Raw genomic sequence first — 16,643 nt, 5'->3', positions numbered from 1 at the left:
AAAATGAACTATGATGCATAGATCATCATTCACATGAAATGTGTCAAAACATTAGCATGGCGAGCAGTTGGGGCGCTGACGGTTGTCTTTCACGGTGCATACCAACAAAACCAGCTGGCAGGTTAACTTGCCTGACGTCAGAGTCGCTGGGCGCTCTCATTGGCTGAGCTCATGAGGAATTTGAAATATTGTCATATCAGGCTGTGTATTGAGCAACAAAGCTCTAAACTGAAACAATGAGGTTAAATGAGTAAAAAGTAAAATATATTAAATGATATGATGATGCCTTCAGGTGCAAAATGAATGTATTTGTTCCATTTATAGGTTCCATTACCATATTTTAATTGAATTTGTGATTAATTTTTTATTGTATATTTAAAGCAATGATTTTTTAAGTTAACTTTGTGTCATCGTGATTTTTCAGACAACTCAACTAACCGAACAAAGCTGTCTGGTTTCGATTGGTCAGTAGATGGCGCTGTTTGACAGGACTCTTACTGTACAGTACCGACAGCCTCCTTTTCTGTGAGAAAGTTTTCCCCAACTTCTTCAGACTTTCTGGTCGAGAGCACCTGGAGCCATGTCAGTCTCAATCCTTCAGGGAGTCAGCAGTGCAACACTCGCCGTGTCCAAATGGAAATGTGAACTGGATGCTTTGAAGAAGTGCACGACTGTAAAACTGACAGCTATCAACTTTAGGCGAAAAAAATGATTCGGGAGTCACGTTTGTGCGTGCTGTGTGTGTGCGTAACAATTGCATACACACAGCGACTGATTGGTAGTTGACACAGGCCCGTCCTGTTCGTGGATGTTACGCCTCGCATCCGTTGCCTAGCAACAGCTCCCCCATTGTGGTCTGTAGCGTGGAGACGACAGGAAGTGATGCTTTGCTGCTGCTCTCTGTCAATCGCACACTTGGTAGTGGACTGAACATGTAACAGTTTACATTAGTATTTATGTACTGTGTGTAGGAATGCTACAAAAGGATTAAAAAAAATACAAATGAGAATGTTAAGGAAAATGGTCAAAAGTAACTTGACTTAAGGATATGCAAGTTTAGATAGCTACAAATGAGAATAACAAATCATTAGCAGACGCTACCTCGCTCGCATACAAATTGAATGTTTTAGGCAAAATCTGCCTCCAAAAGCCTCTCCGGGCTCGAGTCGGCGGTGTGGTTTTCGTCTCCTCATCGCTCTCGATGCCATCTGTTGCTCATTTTTCCATTTGGTTCCCGTTTCACGTTGGCCCGGGCGAAGCCTCGCATCTTGTGAAGCTTTCGGCATGCAAGAATTTGTTCATTTGATTCCTTCTAAATGAGGCTTTTGTCACGAGAGCGACGTTGTGAAGCCAACGCATTTGAAATAAGATAGAGTCACGGTGAATGAAATTGAATAAAAGGTAATGTCGGGAGCGCAGTTTAAATATCAAGCCCTGTTCATGTTGCTGTACAATTGCTTCTGTGGACAGTTTTGCAATTTATAGATGACTAAAATTCATCTTCAATCTAATTAGGTTCCATTTCAAACAAATTTTGATTCATTAATGAATCAAGGAGCTAAATGCTAACACACCTCCATTTTAAAATTTCCAAATACTTTGTAGTGTGAGATGCATAAAAACAATCTTGTTAGCGCTAAGGCTAATGCTAAGAGTATAAAAGTCATTAGTGACTGCTAATACTTCAAACAACAAGATTAGCTTTGGCATAAAAAGTGTCCACCAAAAGTCTAGACAAGGGTCACCAGGGCAACGACAGATGCCAATGCATCTTTTAGTATCACGACTTTAAAAGTTACCATTTTAGCCGCCATCTTGTCTGCAAAACGAAACGGCAAGCTGTCGAGCCAAGTTTGTGCAGAATGTGTGCGGAGCTTGTAGAAGTAAATATTAATAGACAGCGGAGAGCAGCGGCTTGAATATTTCAAATCGGAGCGGCTCCGGCTGCATTCCTCGCTGTGATGCATTAACGCTACGACGCAGGCTCCCGCAAGGCGACAGAAGTGAAGGACTTTTTCGCGTTCTGACCCTCTGCACTTGAGTTTAATGGTGAAGAAGCATTGAGGGAGCTTCGTAACATTATGGCCTTTTCATTGGCTGCCACAATTCTCATCAGTGCTTTGAGTTTTTGATTCAAACGGGTATTCTTTGAGGAAACAATAGATCCACGATAGAAACACAACCCAACATGTCCAATTACATTTGACTCCTCAAATCACTTTAATTTGTCTTCAGGCACTTTTCCCATAACATTCGGAACAAATTCCCGCGCCGCCGTTCCAAGAAGTGCGTCTTAGCCTGGCGTGATTTGAATAATTCAAGTAATAGAGTGTGTGAAGTGAGCGACGAGCAGCCTGCTGCAGTGTGGAGGTGATAGCACAGACTAAGTGCTGGATGGATTCGATGGCCCGATTGGGCCTGTCTGCACAGTGGAGGCGTCGTGACACACTGCTTAGTCCTGGCTAAGCCCTAGAATCCTTCCTTATCATACAAGTTGTGTTATTTAAACTCCAAAAGTCTTAGCTAGCTGTAGTGCTCATGCAGCTCAGTGCTGCCAATTGTGGCACAAAGCGGTACTACACCACACATGCATAATTCTTAATTCTGAGTTGCCTGCTGCCTAGACTTGAAGTCGGACTGGTGATTTAACGCCGCAAATCCAATCCCGACCGGGGTGACCCGAGACACGCAAATTAACAATGGCCGGCGGCCGACTCACTTCTCATCCTCCTCCGGTGGCTCCAATTGGGTCTTTTGGATCCGAGTCAACGCAGTCATCTGGCTTTGATGTAAAGCAGGTTGACTGGTAATTATGCAGATTGCCCTCCATTACGCAGAAAGATGGTTTTAATGTCTTCGCCGGCCATAAAGTGTCATATGCATCACAGGGCCGGATGCATATTGTGCTTTACGGTGTCGTCATGTTTTTTCCGACATAATTACAATTTTAGATTTTTACCCAAACCCTGTGAAGATTTACTCTCCCAACATTTACAGGATGTAAGTGTTGTAAAATAACACGCAATTAGATCAAACCGTTAAAAGTAACAGTTCGGAATTATTTTCAGGACTTCCCACATTCAAGGAGCTTTATACACTTGATAAATATTTCACTGCGACTTAGAAGACAAATTCCCAAACCTCCAGCGACTTTCAGGAAGTTTTCATTCTTGCAAAACTTTGTAATTACAAAAGTTGTGAAGAATGAAGCTAACAGATAACAGCTAATCTAATGGGAGGCTAGCCATACACGTGTTACAATTTTTTTTTTTTTAAACTGGCATTGGTTGTGCAGCTGTAAATGTCTCATTAACCTAGGTGCCATTCATTAACGTTCCATTATTCATCTGCTTTGGACTCGCCACATTTCCTCTACGGTGACAATTTCACGGCCGGCACGGGAACATTAATTACTTCTTTATTTGTTACTAATTAGGGGGCTAAATTTAGCAGCAAGAGACGTTGCATGTAATTATGGGATATACTGCTTTGACAGTATTGAAGTGAAATGAGGCACACAAAAAAAATGCATAAAAAGTTATTTATTTATTTAGGTATTTGTTTAGGTATTTATTTAGGTATTGATTTATTTAGTATTTATTTATTTATTATTATAATTCCTTGTTTGGCACGCCCGAACATGGCGAATAAAATTTTTTGAATCTTATTTATTTATTTATTCGAATGACTATTCTGTAACCGGGATCCTTAATTTGACCGCCCCGAAAATAATAATAATCTTTTAACAACTGGGCTGTAACGAACATTAGCAAGGTCCTCGTGAAAACTGGCCAGCGCATCTGCGGTTGTTTATCTTTTGTGATTTGTTCTAACTTTTCCCAAAGTGACATTTAAAGATAAAGAAGAAATTAGCCGTCACGTCACTGAAACTAGCACAGTCAACTTTGTGCGCTCAACCGGCGCAAAGCGTTCAATGGCATCTTTTCATCTGTGACGAGCACCCCTGAACTCTATCGCCGCCCGTCCCGCCACCGTCGTGGGCTGCTGCTAGATAAATATTAGCTTCCCTGGCGCGGGAGCCCGCCGGCCCCTTGATGAAAGCCATTCGTCACCGCGGCCGGATGACCTGTCTGCTCTGACCAGCGCGGGCCGAGCAGCCGAGTGTGAAGGGGATGTCTCGGCGCGGCCGGCAAATCATGATTTAATGCCTTTAATTTACACTGTCTGCGGGCCTTATCAAAAGGTTAGCGCGGGCAGCAGCAGCAAGAGCGGCGGCGGCGGCGGCGCTTTGCTAAACTCAGCTATGAATTTTGGGAGAGCTTTGGAAATGGCTTTAATCGCTGATATAAGTTCCCGGGTATTGCTTAGTGCTGCTTTATTTCCCCCCCAAAAGCAAAGTGGACTCTTTTGTCATTACGTCCCGAGAGAAATGGTTTAATGTTTGTTAAATGGTGTTAGGTGTTGATTTAAAGGTTGCGAAATCATAATCCTGCAGTCGGCTGCACTGAGAGAAAAGGGGGTGAACAATTCCGCACGTCCTACTTTTATTCGTCCTACACGAAGCGTTTGTACATTTGCCCCTTTTTTTACACGTTTTGTTCCCAGGACAACAAATCAATTGGAACTGGAATGTTCTGGTGGTTTGGAATGGGTTAATGCGCTTTACCGCCACCTGCAGCGCTGGAGTAGAACAGCATCAAACTGACAGCCGGAATGAAATAGAGCGGATGAAAAGCGACCTCGGTGGCAGAACAAATGACAAGCGTCGGGTGTCGGAGGCGATTTACGACTTTCGGCGTCATGTCATCGGAGGACGTCTGCGATCGGCTTTACCGTAAACGTCCTCCTACACAGGCTCATGAGGAAGATTGGATGTGCCAGTGTAAATCTACAACCTTAAAAGTGTCTGTGCTGCATGAAAATAAATATGCTAACGCTTCCTCTGCACTTCGGAATCAGACAGGACTTCAAAGCAACAATACTGTATGGTTTGACTCCAGGTCATGGTGACCGTAACCATTTCAATTAAGACAAAGTTGTCTCTATTCTTGCTATACCGCAACTTGGAACACAAACAATTGGCCCGAAGCACCAAGATAGAGACTGGAATCACTTTCATTGGAAACAAAAAAAGACAAAAATGAAAACAAACTAACCAAAGTGTAGCACTTGCCCAGCGTCCAAAACATCAAACATTCTCAGGCAGTGAAAGTTCTTTACTTGGTGCGCACAACATCAAATCATCTGCTGGGCACGGTTTTAGAAATCTGGTAAACGTTTTCCACAAATCATTCACGGTGCCAAAGAAGTCTCCAGAATTTCCATTCGGCCAGCCAGGGAAGTTTAAACCACACCTAACCATTCACACAAACAAGAAAGCCAACTGGAATGAAAAAAGGCAAAATTAACCTTGATTGCGCGTATTTAGCTAGCGTTTAGCTTAGCGTAAAGTGGGTTAGCTTAGTGTTTAGGGTTAGGGCACAAGCTGGTTGTTGTTATTGTTTCTTTTAGCATCCAGAGTGTAAAAACAGCAAGTTCTGATATGTGTCTGCGGGTTGCCAGGAAACCTTGTGGATCAATACGACTCCAGGGGCCGGCTAGCAGTTACACACGTTTTCCATCAAGGTTACGTAGCGGACGAGACGGTCAATAACAGTAGAGACGTTTTGAAAACAAACAAGCACTGTACATGATTAGGATGTCTTCATTTTGTTTTAGGAGGTACTAATTTTTTTTTTAAAAACACAATTTAGTTTTTAATTACAACAAATGTTCCCAGTGCTCCCTGTGCATAAAATTATATTATTAGAAATATAATATCATATATATTATATATGATATTATATTAGAATGTACAAATAAATCCAATTATTAATTTCAAAGTCATCACAGGCCATTTTTTTTGCATTGTATTGATTTTAGCCTCTTTTTTGAAGCGAGACAATTTGGTTGATTCTGAAAAATTCATGGTTACTTTTGTGTGAATGGATTGAGGCCAAATGGTGGGCACTGCTTTGCTGCTACGAGCAGGGATGGTGTTGATTTAATCTTAATAAATTGGCAATCTAAAACCCACCCGAATATATTTACATTGGATATCTTTCTCAACTAAATTTCCCTTCATTGTTTTTTTTTGCTGCCAACTTCTTTAAGACACTTAATGCTTTACAAATGCTTATGATGCTTTCAGTTCTTAACTTAAAAGTGGGATTTATCTATTATATTATTTCTACTGTTTAAGTGGTACTACATGAAGGAGTGAATGTCAGAAATTCCGCTCACAACTTTGCACCTTGATCAATAAAAATCCAAGGAAATGTCACGTAGCGTGGGATGATATTTAAATAAAGTGCGCTATAGGAAAGTCAACACTCGTGTTTACTCCATCGGACTAATTAAGACACAAATACTCTTTTACTTGTTCTACTACAAAGGCCATATTGTGCTATTTGCTTGCTGGTGTTATTTTTTTTTCCCACTTAGTTTTAATCTCCAACCCTTACGACGTGTCGTGCCGCCAGCATCCGAAGATAATGAGTAGCGTAAAGAAAGAAAAAGTTGTTTTGCAAGAGCGGCTTCCTCCTCCTCCTCCAGCCTTGTGGGCTACAGAAGAACTGGTGTAAAGATGGCGGGGGAGGGAGAGGGGGGGGAGCATGCTGATGGCCATCGATCCAAACAGAAGGTGCTGTCTGGCACTCCGGGCCATTCACACACACACTTAGACGCACACTGCTGGCGTTCAGCGCGCACTTCCATCGACAACTTTGCCAGTTTGTAAATTATATGAATGTGTTGTTGGAGGCCGTGCACATGCGGGGTTTTTGTTTTTCAGTATTTGCTTGACGACCTGTCGCATTTACTATTTTCCAGGCCTTTCCGGCAAAACAAAAAGTACAAAAGATAAACGCAAGTATGCCAATTGCGACAACGATGGTGATATTATCCTAGCATTAGCATATTAGCTGTGTAGCATGAGTTTTTGTAACTAACGCCAAACATTTTCGTTTTTGGAATTTTGTCTTGTCAAGTATCGGCCTAAAAAAAAAATCAATCAGTCAAAGCCTTAGATGGAATATTGAGCAAATATCTCTTCTTGGCAAGTGTCATATTTGAAGATGACGGACAGCTAAAAGGAGTATTTTCATATTTTTAGTCCCATCTTCCTCGCCTGCTCTCAGCATTTCGACAAAAAACACTCCCTAAAGTGTTCCCGACCTGCTAAAAGTTATCTGTACCCTTTCCTCCTTGGTGTAAAAAAAAGGATGGCGGTGGCGGCGGCGAAGAAAATGGTCATCAAAGCCAGACAAATTGACACCTTTTTGCCGAAGTGTCGGCAGTCCTCGCAATTTCGCACACTTTTCCCTCGACGGCGACGCTGCGACGGCGGCCAAACCTCGCCGCTTTCCAGATGGACGCTCGGTATCTGAATAATGAGTCACTAAGCGGGGAGGAAAGAAAGTTGCATGGGAATGTCTACGTGGCGTTTGCAAAGCGAGCAATTTCGCATCTCACCTGCGCTTACGTTTCACTGACTTTACACTCTGCGATTTATGTTGCCGCTTCGAGATATACTGAATCACTAGCAAGGATGCTGATTTGATATTTTGAACTGAAGAAGTTTGTGTCTTCATAAAAACTCCCCCATATTGAGTCAAAATAAAAAAAATTGTGGCACACTTAACGTCTGATTGAAATAGTTTGGTTTTGGGGAGGTTGTGTTTTATGCAAATGAGGTGCACATTTTGGTTGCCATGACGACCAGTGGTGGAGCAACTTTTCCAACTGAAAGAAACTAACAATAAATAAAGCAACTTTCACTCCTCCGATTCCAGACTGCAAATAAATGACAACAGTGGTTCGCCCTCCCCCTAAAAAAACAAGTTTGGCATATTTCATGTGCAAAAACTAACTGTAGCAAGTGCTGCTGTTTATTTTTTTTGTGGGGTGCAAGCAAGTTTTGTGCCCACCCAAATATTGTGAAGGAACAGATGCTGCTGGAAAATTCAGTTGCGAAAGAAAAAAAAATGCATGCACTGACTTTTTTTTGTACGCTTTCCTACTTAAACTCTCTCACCAAATGTGATTATAAGTAGAAAAAAAAGGGAAAGCTGCAATTGATCTCTCCCACAAGCTTGTTTGCAACACTCCACACACAAGACAAGTTGCGGCGTCCTCCTCAAACAAGAAGTGTGCGCTACAACATGACAGCACTGGCGGGCCACTCTCGCTGGCCTAGATTCCCTGAAATCCGCTCTGGAAGTGCTCTCGTCCTCAGCTGCCACCACGGGCGAGCGAGACGGGCAAGCGAGCTAGGCCATCTGTCTGCGGCGCGCATCAAATCCCAATCTGTGTTAATTTGACTGATACGAGGGCCATTGTTTGTTTTAGGCGGATTAATAAATGCTCTTGCGGTTAAATCGCTGCGTTTCAAGTTTGAAAGTTATTTTCTCGCAGCTTGCCAGGTGCGCTGCGGGTCAGTGCTGAAAATTAGATGCATCTAAGCCGGGCAAATCAAGCTTTTATATAACGGCAAGACAATCGAGATTTTGCCTTTGAGGGGATTTGTGGATCCTCTAAACGTGGAGCTCGTTCAAAAACACGATCAACTATTCAGGAAGTTGTCCAATAATCATGGTTTAATCCTCATTTGTTCTAATGTTTGATTATTTTTTTCTTTCTAAAGCAACGTACTTGATAACAGAAGATTGTCTAATTAATTTGTATATACAATATATAATTTTTTTCCCTCCTGGTCACTTGTTGCCAGGCAGAATTTAAAGGGTGCAATTATAGTAGAATAAAGCTATCGATCACATTTTTACTCCGCAAGAGCTAATCTTGAGCTTGTGAGAGGAAAGTCCAAACTCTTGTTCATGAACCATATCTCCCTTGTCCCTCCATCCACATGAACGCGCGCGCGGGCACACACGGACACATGGTGTGTTATGCAATGGGTGATGCCTAATTACCACTGACATCGCAGAGCCTGTTCACTTGCGAAATTAATCATGACACAGGCGTCACATTTCAGGTTTTTTCCCCCCCTGGGTGTTCAGCAGCCGACGAAACTACAAAAATACAGTTTAATGTCGGACACAAGGTGGCGCACATGAGAAAGCGTGGGGTGGGGGTGGGGGGTTGTTTGATAATTAGCAGGACAGGACGTTGTTTGTTATCTATTTGGACTCCAGGGAGCCGGATGGGAAATAATGAACTATTTCATGTGTAACGAGGCTTTAACGTCTGCAGAAAGTGTCTTGTGGGTCTTACGGTCTATTTATATACCCGGCCGGCCGGCAGGCGCTGTACTGGAAAGCGCTCGCAGTCAACCCAGCTGCACGAGTAATGTTGGTTCACGATTACGAATAGATGAGGTGAAACCACGGCGACAAAGTGCGGCTGAGATTGGCATAATTGATGTGACAAATGTAACTTGGTCAGGAGGGATGCCCGTAATGAAATTGCTGACTATATTGTCTTTTGGGGGTGGTGAACTAAGATTTTAAAAAAAAATAACTACAATTACGTAGGGTGACTCGGATGTAACCCCAAAACCCACATAATAGCATCTCCTGAAGAGAATTGAAAAAGAAAATGGCCTGTGGTCCGGTTGTGGGCCGCACACCAGTGGTTGGAAACCAACACCTTAGCAAATTCCTCCTAAACTACTTGCTACCAAATTAAAACCCTAGATGTGCTTATTTGTGAAAGTTGGGATTCCAAATTGCCCCATAGATTTAAAAGAATTTAAATATTTTACATTTTGGAAAATGTATTTTCTTTATAATAAAGTTAGCATTCTCTCAAATTGTTATGTTGATTCCCTATCAGAAATGAACATGGCATGTCTGTACCTCTAATTTGTATTTGGCAACATTCCTATTTTTTAGAATATTTAGCACGTTAGCATCTAAATGTGCACCACAGAAATCATGTTTACAAGCCAAAATATCAATTTCTAATCGACTTGACACAGTTATGTCGAACGTTATTATTTAGTGATAATTCCCCCGCATGTTAATGGTCGGATCCAGAGTCTGGCGGCAAGCTATAAAGCCAGTGTTCCCACTGAATATGTATGTATGTCTCCGGCGGGGTAAACATGTTATTCCATTAAGCAGCCCGTAACCCGTGTGGCGGGCGGGCGGGGTGGGGGTACAAACCCCAGGTGGCGCGTTGCGTAGTATGACGGAAGCGAGTTGACACATTTCATTGAGCGTTTAGACCTTCTCGAACGGGGCATCTTAAGGTGACTGTGTCAACGCAAAACTTTATTTCATACTTGTTTGCATCTGTTGACGGCTGATTTGGATTTAGGGGCAGTGCCCCACCAGGTTCAAAAACAGGCCTGCAAAAATACAGCAAGTATTTGACCAACCCTAAAGAGGATACAAAAGGAATGAATGGACTTCTCCATTCATGAAAAAAAGATTCGCAATTAAGTTGCAGTTAGTGCAAGTGTACTTTAACGTACATGGCAAATCCTCCATTCTGCTCCTCGGTCCTCGTCACGTTGCAAATTCATGACTGCCTCCTGCAGACATCTTGCAATGTGGGGTCGATGAGGGAGGGCGCTTGTCTGAGAGTTAACACGCTCCAGTTCACCTGTGCCCCCCCCCCCCCCCCCCCTCCCATGAGGCCTCCCAGCAGCTGAGCTCTCAGACAAAAAGTGGAACCACTCATCCTGAATGAAGCATCGTTATCTTATTTGACGCTTTTTCTTTGCCTAAAATGCATATTATTAGTATTATATTTCTAAATCAGGTGAGGGAATAATCTACACTAATTCGGGTTTGGGAGAAGTTGCAAAAGCCATAGTGCGCCACCTGGTGGAGGCTCGTGCAGCACATGGCTCGCCGAAGGAGTTTCCACAAAGTAAGGGCAAGGTTACGTGACGCTCTCGCGACGATAAGACATAAAGCCAAAGTGACAAGCGCCGATGATAACCTCCATACTGCCTGACGACCGAAACACCTACGGTGCGCACGCGCGCAACCGATTTTGATCACTCTTTCTTTCATTATTAGATGGAGACGGACAATCCAGCAATTGGCTCGGGACACCATGTGAGACGATTGCACCCCCACCCTCCGTTTCTCAGCTCTCTCTCTCTCTCCCTCCCAGCCCGCACCTCTCCTCCTCCTCCTCCTCCTCCTCCTTCCACTTCCACTCCAGCGAGCGAGCGAGCTGAGCAGTACGCGGAGCGGTACACTGTCCTACCCCGCTTGCGCTTTTGCTGCAAAGCTCGCTGAGGATTTTCCCCCTCCAATTATTATTAAGGCAAGGCGAGCTGTGCAGAACGAAAAACTGGCGCAACTATGCACCACGCTCTCCGTCGTGACTCCTTTTTATGATGATTCTCATCATTTAGTTTTTCTATTTGCTTTTCTTGACGCTCTTCTGGATGCAAACACCTGACAAGCACCCACCGAATGTCGTCTTTAAGGTGAGCAAAACAGCCCAAAAATAAGAAGGCAATATTTTTTAACGATTACTACATGCGTGGAGCAGCTTCAAAGGTGTTTAATAACTTTTTTAATGACGCCCGGCATTTGATAAAAAACAAAAAAACACCAGTGTGCTGCAAGTTTAACGTCTTTTTGCTATTTATTTATTTTCATGCACCCGCGCCTGTCAGCTCGTCCAACCCAACCGTTCACAATGACGGATGTGTAATAAAAAATGGCATTTATAGTATTTATGCAAAAACACGCAGCTCGAATTTATTTTTGAAAAGGGGGTGTGTACTCGTCGTGCACGTGCCGCGACGGCTTTTAACCTAAAAATATAAAATCACACCTTTGACTGTTATTTTGAGCTGTTTCTACACGTAACGCGCGTATATGTCTTGTTTTCGGAACCAAAACAAAGCGTTCCAACTTTGTGTCGCAGCACTGTTGTGGCCGCCGAGGCTTGCAACTTTTTGATGGACAGGCTCTGCGAGCCAATCGACGCGTGACCTTTCAGTGCGCTCGTCCAATAGGAGCGCGGCCTGGGGCTGGCTATTTACTGTAGCCCAGGAGACGTCACGTCGACTCGTTAACTCTTGCGAGGCACCTACCACCTGTCAAGCTGTTTATTTGGCTACAAAGTACAGAAATCAAACAAATATTTGCATTAATATACATTTGAAAAAGTCAAGGATGACTGGAGGCGTGCCTTTGTTGCATGACAATTCATCACCAATAATCATTGCGTCTTTTAATGGAGAGTGCAATACTGCTGTGACCTCCAGAGGCGCAGTTGAATAAGTTTCTTTGACCGATAAGTGCAAACAGGAGAACGTTCATGAACGATTCCATCCGACAATATGAATAAAATATTGTAATGATAAAGTTATCTCATGATTTCTCCAAAAATCATTCCTGTATCCATGTAGTATCAAAACATTATGTAAATTTTGACACTCAATTTTTTTTTTTTGCAAGGTGACTCCATGAGACAGCGATGGAGACCAAACGATACCAAAGTCTCTTTGAGGGAAGTGACGCGGAGAACAGGTGGTCTCAGATCCCCGGTACCATGGAGTTCTGCTGTGCCCCCGAGGACTCCAGCCTGGGCGGAGGCGATGTTCTGATGGACATCGCCAACGTCGCCGACCCCAAAGAGGGTGGCGGCAAGAAGCCGGAGCAGCCGCTGCTTCGTCCCGGGCCGAACCAGCACTTAGGCCTACCGCACATCGGCAACAGTTCCCTCCACGGTCCCAAGACGGAAATGGACTCCAAGGAGCTTTCCAAAACCGTGGCAGAGTCCATGGGGCTTTACATGAACGCTGCCAGGGAGGCGGACTTTGCCTTCGGCCAGCACGGGGGCTCGGCCAGCCCTGGGAAAATGCCGTACCCGGTATGCGGGCGGACTCTTGAGGAAAGCCAGTGCATCACCGCCAAGAGCCCCAAGCTGAAAGGGTTTCCGTTCCCGCAGTCGACCGGTGGGGACGGCACCGCCGGTGTCCCGGTGAGCTCCGCTTCCTTGCTGGCCTCATCGCTGTCCGGCAGTCCCCAAACTCCCAGCCCGGGGGGCGGCAACAACATGGTGTCATCCACCACCACCAGCCCCCCGGTGGGCTTCGGCCCAGCGTGCTCGCCCGTAAGCCACCCGGCCATAGCCGGAGTCAGGCGGCGGAATTTGTCGGCGTGCAGCCCCGTGGAGTCCAGCACGGTATGCTCGCCGCCCCTCATGAGGTCCCCCATGTCCAGCCCGCGGAGTATGACTAGCGTGAGGTCCCCGCCATCCTGCAGCGTCAGGTCATCCGTCTCCAGCCCCAACGCGGTCCGGCCCCCCGCCTGCAGTCCGGCCATGGCCATAGGAAGCCCCCAGAACCCTTCTTCGGGAGGCTTCCTGGCGTCCAGTCCAACCGGTGAATTGGGTTTGGCGCGTGGCGACACCCGTAGCCCCGAAAGGGCGGGTCTGACCGACGAGCCGGACTTCAAGCCCTTTGAGTTCCCCAAGGTGGAGATGGTGGACGGCGAGGTGTTCAACGTGGGTTTGGACCAGATGGGCATGGTGAAGTTCATCAAGAACGAACCAGGGACTGATTTTCGGAGCATGTGCTCCGGGGGCTCCAAATGCAACACCTCCGGTGTGCCGTTTATTACGCAAATCAAAAACGAACCCGACAAAAACGCCGGGTGCATGAACCCGCAGTCCTACGGCCGACAGTCGCCGCCGCTCGGCCTCTTCCCTGCGGCCGAGACCACCTACTTGTCCCTGCGGAATAACATTGACGAATACAGCCTCTCCGGAATCTTAGGACCCCCGGTGTCTCTCAACGGGAACTATGACCCTGACGTGTTCGCCAACGACGTCCTGTCCAAAGGGGTCAAGCAAGAATCCAACGAGAGCGACTACTACCATGAGAGCAACGGCGTGCCCACCTCGGCCATTGTTGGAGTTAATTCCAGCGGACACTCATTCCATTACCAGATAGGCACGCAGGGAACAATGTCGTTCGGGCGGCACGACGCCCGGGACCAGTCCAACCCTTTGTTGAATCTCATTTCGCCCGTGGCGGCGTTAATGGAGTCGTGGAAGTCGCGGCCGGGCATGCCGCAGGGCTCGCTGTCAGCCCGGGGCGACGGATACCCGGGTCAGAACTGCATCGGTGACGGCATGGCGAGGTAAGCGATGGATTGAAGCTTTTGGTTGAACTTACGGGGAAACAATTTTTGGGTGGTCGTGCTCTTGCATGATGATTCTCATGCATAATATTATCGTGTAAAAGTTTTGCAGACATTTTCCAATCAAACATTTTGACTGTTTTGGTCATATTTTGACTTAATTCACACAAAAAAACTTTTTGTTCAGATAAAAAAAATTAAATTACAACTTTATTCTCATGACATTATTTTTTTTGTATTTTGACTACGAAAATTTTGACTTGATTGACTTGATACAAACTAATTATATAACTTTACTCTTACAAAATGATGACTTTTTTCCTCATGTTCATTTTATCCACATAAAAGTCTAAATTTATTCTCATGACAGCTGTTAGTTGAGTTCCTTCTGATACTTTTTTTTTTCCCATTACTTTAGCTATGCATTAAGTTCCCTGGCCTTATATGGAGAATCATTGGACTGTATTTGCAGCAAGCAGGGCGCTTTGTTATAGTCATGAGGTGTCATTACACCAGGCACTTTAGAGAATAGCAGGCTAAAAATGAAATGAAAGCAATGACGCGCACTTGACTGTACTGTGTGTCGTTCTACTGTACGGCAGCGTTAGCACAGCGGTGCTCACTGGGAGCAAAACTGCGGTTTAATGGGCCAGCGTGTCAGGAGCGTCATGAATTATGAATGATTGATGACGAGCTTTTATTGCCAGACTGACGAAATAAACAATTACGAGTGCTCGGGGGTTGTGGAACTGGGCAAACAGGCCAAAGGAAACCACTCTAAACAACTCAATAGCAACAAGCGCTACGGCAAAGCTGTGTTCCCAACATTTTGATGAATTTGATTTTTTGTGGAATACTCGGACTATAGTTTTGGTTCACTAAAGTGTTACTGATGAACACGAAATTGGGCTGGCATGTCTGTCGTTACAGGGATTGACAAAAAGTCTGGAGCTCAAAACTGAACAGGAAGGCGGCCATTTTGATTCGAGGCATTTGGTGAATTCTTTGACAAACTTCTTCTTTGGAACTCACAAATGAAGCTTAATTGGAAAAAAAGTCACTTTTGAACCCTGACCCCAGTTTTACTGATAATATAAAATTGGGCGGACATATTTATCAAAACCTTTCCGGTTGCCATGGTCAAAATTGAAACGGAAGTTAGCCATTTTGGTTTGAAGTAGCCATTTTAGGCGCAAATTCCAAGGTTCGTACTTTGGCTTGTATCCACGCTGACAGGATCACTGCCACATTAAGTTCTAATGACATCCAGCTTAGCCTGGCTGGCAGACACGACGTCAGTAAACGAGTTGGCCTACATGCTCCGAGCAGACAGAGAAATTTTCGCTACTGTATTCAAGGCCTTATATTTCCTAGGAATGAAAAAAAAAATTACATAACCATTCAACATCCCTACAAACTTTGATCCGCAGAGAGCTTTGGATAACAGCAAAAATCCCCTGGCTCCCCTTGTTCCTCTCCTTCACTATTGGTTTCCGCTCAAAGTGGTTTTAATTAAAGATGGCTTTTCATCTGAGCATTCTTTGCGTTTTAACTCGCCATCCCCAGGAGAGGAGGATTTTTCTCTTGTTCGACGTTAATATCGCACGCTGTAAAATCAAGTTTACATGACTTGAATGGCGCGTATTTCAAAGACGCCCACTTTGTATTAAGATGGAAGTATCGATGTCGCCGAACGACTCGCACTGGACGCCGTCCAACGCTCAATGTTCTACGAAGCGGCCGAAAAGGCGTACTCCAGAGAGCGTCTTAATGAGCCTTTAATTGTATGTTCCTCCGCTAAATCAATGGATGCAAATGATTTGATGAATCCAGACACAGCTGGATACTAAATTGCCAATTAAAGCTTGAGCGTGCACAAGCGGACTCCCGATGCATTGTGGCCTCCTGCCCGTTGTTTTTATGGCGTAATATTTCTGTAGTGCTTGTTATTTGCAACTAGTTTATCCTCACCGGGTTATGTTTATGACAATTGTAATAGAATTAAGTTTTCTTTTTATTTATTTTGTTTTTAATTGTCGTTTTTTTTCTTCATTAAAGTAAAATAAAAGTCAATTAAATTGCTTTCTATTTATGTGCAAGGCGGTAAAATGAAACAAATCAGAGTCATTTGGTATAGACACTTAAGCTTTGGCCGAAATTTATTTTGAAATACTGAGAAAGTAAGGTTTTGAATTATTTTCATTTTATATTAGAATAATACTTTGGTGGGCTTAAGAGAGAGCCTTGAGGAACACCTAATACATTGGTGGGCTAAAGACAGAGCCTTGAGGAACACCGGACACGTGATAAATCCAATCACATGAATTAAAATGATGGACCAAAGGCATCTTTTTTTTTTTTTGCCATTCACCTGTTGCACGCCGGGTTCCTATTTATTCTATAGACTGTGTTTTCCGCAAGTCGCTACCATTCATAAGAGTGACATTGGTAGACTTTCTCAGTATCTTTTTCCCCGAGTGAGCAAAAATATTCTGAAGATGTCTTGTTCTGCGTTGGGGCGAGCACATGAATAAATCACTCTGGCTGCAAGCAAGAATGAGGTTA

At 44.3% G+C, this 16,643-nt stretch overlaps 1 protein-coding gene across 1 annotated transcript in view; it reads left to right on the top strand.

Annotated features, from left to right (window-relative positions):
• The first annotated feature begins 10,897 nt into the window (after nt 1-10,897).
• Nucleotides 10,898-16,643, top strand: part of nr3c2 (nuclear receptor subfamily 3, group C, member 2) — a 35,500-nt gene continuing 29,754 nt past the window's right edge. The window contains exons 1-2 of the mRNA XM_088373604.1: nt 10,898-11,407; nt 12,390-14,078. Coding sequence (XP_088229730.1) covers nt 12,409-14,078 — 1,670 coding nt within the window. The 5' untranslated portion in view covers nt 10,898-11,407; nt 12,390-12,408. The remainder of the gene's footprint in view (nt 11,408-12,389; nt 14,079-16,643) is intronic.

The sequence above is a fragment of the Syngnathus floridae genome, chromosome 4 (assembly GCF_059516105.1).
Source record: "Syngnathus floridae isolate MCC-2025c chromosome 4, RoL_Sflo_1.0, whole genome shotgun sequence".
NCBI classification, from domain to species: domain Eukaryota; kingdom Metazoa; phylum Chordata; class Actinopteri; order Syngnathiformes; family Syngnathidae; genus Syngnathus; species Syngnathus floridae.
The sequence above is the reverse complement of the archived record's forward strand: the minus strand, read 5'-3'. Positions and strand labels throughout refer to the sequence as shown.